We start from the raw sequence: 7659 nt of genomic DNA on the forward strand, positions 1-7659 counted from the left end.
ACAAATGAAAGGTAAAATACCCGACTATAAATTTCAATAATCATTTTGAACAGGAAATTGACAGATTTTGAGACATCAACCGAACAACACCAAGATATAGAAAAATCGCGCGATTTAAAAAACACATATATCTCAGAATCTCGAGCCAGTCAACATTTGTTATTATCAGATTCGTGTTTACTGGGCATAGATCTATAAGATGCGTCATATCTCGTCTCTGAACCAAAAAAAGTCGTCATTTGTCGAACAGTGTTATTTAACCACTTAATTGCCTCTTTCGTGTTTAAGACTATGATTCGAAATTGATTTTGGTTACTTCACGGCGATACGTCAAAATATCCTGTGATTATAATTAAATTGAAAAAAGTCTATATTTTTCCTTAGTTTGTTATGTAGAATTATTATATATACTTATATATAGTGTAATTATACGATATATACATACATATATAATAATTCAATAAATATACTCTCTTTTTAAAAACGGGACATTTCGATGTACCGAAGCTGTGCTTAGGGACAACGGGACAGGCTACCTAAACACAGGACGGTCCCGTCCAAAACGGGACGTATGGTCAATGACATTTTGCACATTTCGGTGATTATTTGGCAAAAAGCACACGTCAAAAAGTCTCGCGCACGTCATTAAAATCTCGATCATGAAACATCTGGTACCCAAAAGCTCCATCAATCAAAAGTTCAGATGTTCCGTGATCGAGATTTTAGTGACGTGCGAGATATCGCTTTTAGCGAGCGCGAGAGCTATTAAATAAATAATAAAAAAATGAATAGAAATGTGTCAGTACTGTGTTCAATCTGCACGCGGTCGAATTTTTTTCAAATACCTTTTAAATATATTTCATTTTATGTTTATATTTAATTGTTTAATATGAAAAAATATGATAAAAACTACCTACCTACCTGCATATAAACAATATAAAAACACCTGCAGAATAAATAGCTTAATTAATTAATTAAATAAGTTTTCAATAGATTGTGGTAAATGCTCAGAGACTTAGCACCGTTTCTAAGCCTTGAGGAAACATTGGTAGCAAAATTTGCTAAGCAAACAGTATATATAGAAGCTTTTTTCTTTCGTTATTATATTCGTACGTTTTGTTGGCATTTTCTGAGCTGTGACGTATATATGTATGTCGAATCGAAACGTTATCTTACACACACACAGAATTGCGATATTATATATATGAACAGGCGCGGCTCGTGCATAGGAACTGCGGCGCTGCAGCACCCCCAGAAAAAAATCACATTTGTATACATTTACAACTTGTGAATATAATTTAAATAAGAATGATTAGATATTTGACAGAATCATTATTAATGAGTATGTCAAATATATCTAAATACAAGTTGTAAATGCGATTTTTTTGTAATTTTTCTGGGGGTGATGCAGCGCCGCGGTTCCTATGCGCCTGTAGGAATACAATACAGCTTGTACGAGCTTTCAGCAAAGCCAAAGCAATCATCTATTCGCTCCAGATAAGCAAACCTTGAGTTCAAGGGAACAACCGAAATACTTCGTCCAACTTACCCATAAAGGCGATTCGGTTCACTCCAGATAAACAAACCTTGAGTTCATGGGAACAACCGAAATACTTCGTTCAGCTTACCCATAAAGTCGACTCGACTCGCTCCAGATAAACAATCATCAAGCAACCTTGAAGCACAGCCACACAAAGGATACCCTTGAGTCTGGAAGAATCTTCAAGAACGAGATGACATCACCTCACCCATATCCAGACCACCGATAAAGGCGATTCGACTCGCTCCAGATAAACAATCATCAAGCAACCTTGAAGCACAGCCACACAAAGGATACCCTTGAGCCTGGAAGAATCTTCAAGAACGAGATGACATCACCTCACCCATATCCAGACCACCGATAAAGGCGATTCGACTCGCTCTAGATGAATACCCATCAAGCAACCTTGTGGCACACCCACACAAAGGATACCCTTGAACCCGGAGGAATCCCAGAGAGCAAGATGACATCACCGTGCCCATATATTTATTTATTTTATTTTATTGTCACAAATCAATACACACTCGCCATTACAGATTTGCTCCAATGCGACGGGTGTACGTTAATGAAATACATAAACAATCAGAAATCAGAAATACAGTAATACATACATATACAATCAGAATATATAGAATATAACAATTAATCAGAAATAATAATCATAGTGACATCTATGGATTTCAGATTACTGTGTATAATTAATACAAATTATACACAGACAGATTTTTGTGACAACAGGATTAGATTTTTTAATACCAATTTTCAGGAACCGTTTCAGCAATGATCAGATAAAATTGGCAAACTCTGATAGAGAAACGATCGATTTGGAGTCACAAAACCCCCAAATCTAACCAGCAGTGGCGAGGACACGAACCTATGACCTCAGTGATGCTAAATATATACGCTATCACTAAGCCAAACTGCTGGCTATATATAAACCAGTACAGCAGCCACAGACAGCAGTCCAGTCAGGCATTCCCCTGAAGCAGGCAACTAGCCCACTTCCCCGTGAATTTTATGTACTGACAATAAACTTGTATACTGAAGAAAATAAATTCCCTCTGTTATCTACAACGAGTTTCCATAGGCCGGGTTACGGTCACAACATAACCTCCTGTCCCATACGCCTGATTATATATATATGAATGACGATATTTTGGTAATTGGATTATTACGCACATTGCGATCACCCAAAGACAATTTTTGTCATGAAAATCGCGAATACGGAATATTTGACACTCGAGTTCTCGTTAGTATGATGGACTTTTCGGCTGTGAGTTGTTCGGTTATAGAGATTTTAGTGACTTTTGGGCGAGCGTTTTGTGGGCAATAATCACCGAACCGATATTTTATATATGAACGGTAGGTCGCCATTTAAATTGTTGAGACCAATTGAGGTTAGGTAACTGTCAATTACTTGGGGTGTTTAGCGGCTGTAAGATGGCTAGCGGAATGTGTGTATGGCGGCTACTAATACCGATTGCACCGTCTCTTTCTCGACCCATTTCCGTGTCAGCCATTGAACATGGAAAACACAACTTCCGCAAGTTCGTGCTGCGAAGCCGCGGCACCAGAAAAGGCAAAGAAGCTATGGCAAGAGGAGAGAATCCAGTAAACTACGGTCCCGGTCCAAAGGAAGAGAATTCCCCGTGGGTGGTAACTCCAAGCGGTGTTAAAATGCTCGTGCCGGAGAAGATCCCCGAACTGATAGTTCCTGACTTGACCGACTGCGAGCTCCGTCCTTACGTATCGTACCGCGTGCCAGACGTGGTCCAATCTGAGTTTACACCCAAAGAACTCTTTGCGGCAGTTTATAAGAAAAAAATCGTCGAGGACTTCAAAGCCGGTAAAATAGGACTGGATGGTGAACCACTAAATCCATCCGAGGAAGAAAAATTAACATCGGAAAAAGCCCTAGAGTTAGCGAGGAAAACGGGATCCGATATCTTCTCATAAACATTTATAAGTCATTATTGTAATTTAGAAATAAACATGTATATACAACTGTGTCGATTGGTATGTTCTTAGACCGTTTACTTATAATAAAAAAAGAAAATACTATAAAATTATTTTATTTTACTTAAAATACTTAACAATAAATAATTAATCGCTATCGATCATTAATGCCTCCACTTCATTTTTAATAACATTCTCATCGAGAATTTTATCCAACAGACCCCTAGATTCTAAATATTTGCCGTATTCTTTGGGCATCTTCATAAACTTTTTGATTTTTCCACGCAATTGTTTCCAAGTTTCCTGATAGTAGTTCCTTCTATCCCTCTCCATAGCTTTGTAATCGTTTCCGTACTTGTCTAAAAGGTAAACTATCAAGTCTAAGTGCGACTTTGGCAACCTGAAATTTCAAAAATGATAAGTAAGTTTAAAACAAGTAAGCGACATTTAAAAACAATTCCATATTATATATGTACACATTTATGTACAATACAATACCTCAAACTAGATTCTCTGGGTGCTTTTGCATCAGCTTCCAATTCTCGGACTACACTAGCTTTGCTCGGAAGCGAAGGGGTCATATCCTCTTCCTCTGTCACTGTAAAATCACCATTCTTCAGAGCGATTGCTACAACCTTCTCCGTTTGCTGTTGCTTGTAACTTGGAATCTTTAATGCTTCATTTGGATCGTACGCTATACCCATTTCCCTCAAGTTAGACCTGGCGGATATCTTATGGTTCCAAGCGCGTTTAATTGGAATACTGAAAGAAAATTCACACTTGTTAAGGCAAGAATCTATGACCCGAAAACAAGGTTATGTGTCACAAAAATTGAAAAGAATATTTTTTAAAAACAAAACTTTACCAGTTGATTTCTCCAACATTTTCAAGTCGATTGCGAAGTCTCTTTCTGTTGATATTTGCTTTGAAGTGCTTCCGTTTCTTCTGTCTGCGAACTTTAGTCATTTTCAAAGCGTCTGTATATCAACGACACACCACGTGCAGACCGAAAATGACAGCCACTCGACCCGACAGTTGGCCGTAACAAAACGCTTTTCTACCAAAGCCTGTTTATTTTTACAAGCCTCATATCAGTTTGTTTAATTAATAATTTCAAAAATATTAAATTATTGGTTATATTCCTGTTGAAAATTAATTTCAAAATGTATAATATCAATTTTATGTCAATATTCTATGTACTAAACTAATATCAGCGTTCAATATTACATATTATTATACTTATTTATTTATTTATTATTTATTAGGAAAATTTACAGTTTATTATGTTACATAGATTGATAGCAAAAAAGCATAATTATTTTACGTAAACCATTAATAATTTTCGCATATAGGATATTATAATGATATTTCGCATATTATAATGATGTTATGTTGGTAAACCGACTACTAGTCATATGTAAATCAGTCACAGGACAACCGATCGCTCTAGATCGGTCACACGTGATCACCCGTCACACTAAAACTGGTCACACCCTAAAACTGGTCACGAGAAAACTGGTTGACCGATTTGAGGGTGTGACCAGTTTTAGTGTGACGGGTGATCACGTGTGACCGATCTAGATCGACCGGTTGTCCTGTGACCGGTTCACATTTGAGTAGTAATCACCGAACCGTTATGTTATTATTCGATGCGGTGCAAACGATCGAAAAGCGCCAGACAGACTGAACCACAGATTAACGACACGTGTACCTTATGCGTGCACACTGCTCGCACTTACACTAAGCGAAATCTACCCGAAGTCTCGACATACCTAGCCTGTATACGTTCTGTGCTTCTGATACTTTAGTTGCGAATTTTTCCTTATAAAATTATTAAAAACTCGCCAGAAAGATCCAACTAAATTTTAATAATTGCATATGTGCACATCGAAATGTTAATCGTCATCTTATGTACAATTTTTGCACATCAGATGTGAATTGCATTTAAAGCAGCCATCCAGTTAATCTGTGGTTCAATCTGTCTGGCGCATTTCGATCGTTTGCACCAAATCCGTTATTATTATGATGATATGTTATTATTATCATTATGATGTTATGTTATTATAATGATGATGTTATGGTTTTATGTTATATTATTATGATAAAATATTATTATTATAATGTTGTTATGACTATATTATATTATTATTATGTTGGTATGACTCGCCACAGAGATGCGTTGGAGCTCTCTGTAATTTAACTATGGCTAATATGTTTAAATAAAATAAAAATATGACCAAAGAGAGACGAATTTATGTGACACAATATATATTAGCAATATTTTAGTGCTAATGATCCATGCGTGAAGTTATAGTAAAATATGATTTATGTACATATTTTAAATATTATATTTATAACATTCATACTTACGGAAAATAACGGCATTAAAACTATTATAATTTTTAATATATTCCATAGATGTCACTAAAAACTAATTTTTACCAATTTCTTTTTTCGTGCTTTTTTGTATGTACACAATTAAAAAAAAAAGTGCTCTCGAATTTATGGAACAAAAAATTAAAAAAATAATAATTCAACAATACAAAAAAATATTTAAAAGAAAACAAAAGAATATAAATTTGCTTGTTTCATTTATCAAATACGACATTTTTCCATTTGTAATATTTAACGGAAGAAACTAAGAAATTCAAGTAAAAGTGTGAAAAGAAAATTTTAATAAGCATACGTGACTGACAAACGACAGATAAATAGGTATTCAAAATGTAAATGATTACATATGTAATATGTACATATGTAATATATACTATGTATGTATGTATGTGTTGTACATTGTATACATATACATAATAAAAGATTTTTATTTTAAGTATAATTTTATTCGAATTCGTTCGGATGACTTTGATAATAAAACTTCAAAAGATATTTATTTTACCTATGTATGTTATATGAAGCTAATACAATTTAATAATACATATATACATATACATACATATAAACAAGCATGATAAACATTTTCCGCTATATAAATCTTAAATTGTATTACGCGATAGACATATAATTTCAATCCAAGTATTATTATTATCCATATTCACATCATTTTAATATCATTATTTCTACTAATAGAAAATTTCACTGATCGGAAATTTTTTTGTAAAATACTTGCAGAGGATTTTCGTCATAAATCAATCAAAAAAGAATAACCAGTCTAATTATGAGACGAGATGATCAACAACTATGTACATACAAGATGCCAATTATTATCAACAATTACGTACATCTCACTGAGTAAGTTACTTTTATTCAACTATGTACATTTATAAATTTTATTTGAAAGATAGGATTTTGATGTAATAAGTTCATTACTAATGATATTCGATTTTGAAATCGCTTTGAGCTTAATTTGAAGATCGGCACTATATTTTCGAAGTTCGTCTCTTTCCGGCAGATTGTTTACAAAATACAAAATAAAAATCCACGTCTTTGAATATTCGTTCAAATGCTTGAATCTTTCTTTCATTGATGCTAATTTTGTATCTAAGAGAAGAATAAAAAACTCGACCTATTATTATTTCTCAGGACAAATGATGAATTCGTTTAGTGTATTTTCGTCAAACACGCCGTTTCACGGGTGTGATTCTTTTTAATTGTTTAACCGACTCTGAGTTACAAATTCCACTGCTAAATCTTTAGCTGACACTTGCTATTTTCGCCTCCCATCGTGTATCAGATTATTTTTTTAATGAATATAATTGCACGTGATCAGTTAAAATCTTCCAGCGATACATTGAAGCTGAAAATAGTGTAAACAATCTTTGGAGAGTACCAAAGAAAGATTGCATTGTTACAGATTTCTCAGTGTCATATAGCACACAATTTAAATTATAGATGCCACAGGACAATAAGAAACAAATTTTTTTGAGAAGCATAATAGAATATAAAGGGAAATGCGCCTTCGCCCAATGAATAGAATTTGCCTAGTACAAATGTTCGAACTTAGAAAGCAGAGGCGCTTTTAGCGTACTGATTTTAAATATTGTAGCACCTTCGGCGCTCTAATTTTAAATTTTAAAGATAACGAACCCGAGAGCGCTCGACGCTCGAGCTACGACATTATCAATATGTTTACTAAAGGATAGATCAGAGTTTAATATGACTCCCAAATCCCTAATTTCCGATACCCTTCTGAGTCTATGTCCGTTGAT

General features: G+C 34.5%; 2 protein-coding genes across 2 annotated transcripts; one reads left to right on the top strand and one right to left on the bottom strand.

Moving 5' to 3' along the window:
* The first annotated feature begins 2980 nt into the window (after positions 1-2980).
* On the top strand, positions 2981-3496 carry mRpL41 (mitochondrial ribosomal protein L41). Its single transcript, XM_077430671.1, has one exon. It carries the CDS (start codon positions 2981-2983, stop codon positions 3494-3496), a length of 516 nt encoding a protein of 171 aa, XP_077286797.1.
* Positions 3497-3561: 65 nt separating this feature from the next.
* On the bottom strand, positions 3562-4558 carry LOC143911675 (nucleolar protein 16). The gene is made up of 3 exons (XM_077430670.1): positions 4362-4558; positions 3995-4258; positions 3562-3896 (listed from the first exon to the last, which is right to left on the bottom strand). The coding sequence occupies exons 1-3, from the start codon at positions 4460-4462 to the stop codon at positions 3644-3646; spliced, it is 618 nt and encodes a 205-aa protein (XP_077286796.1). The 5' UTR covers positions 4463-4558; the 3' UTR covers positions 3562-3643.
* Between the last annotated feature and the right edge of the window lie 3101 nt (positions 4559-7659).

This window comes from Arctopsyche grandis, chromosome 5 (genome assembly GCF_051622035.1).
Source record: "Arctopsyche grandis isolate Sample6627 chromosome 5, ASM5162203v2, whole genome shotgun sequence".
Taxonomy (NCBI): domain Eukaryota; kingdom Metazoa; phylum Arthropoda; class Insecta; order Trichoptera; family Hydropsychidae; genus Arctopsyche; species Arctopsyche grandis.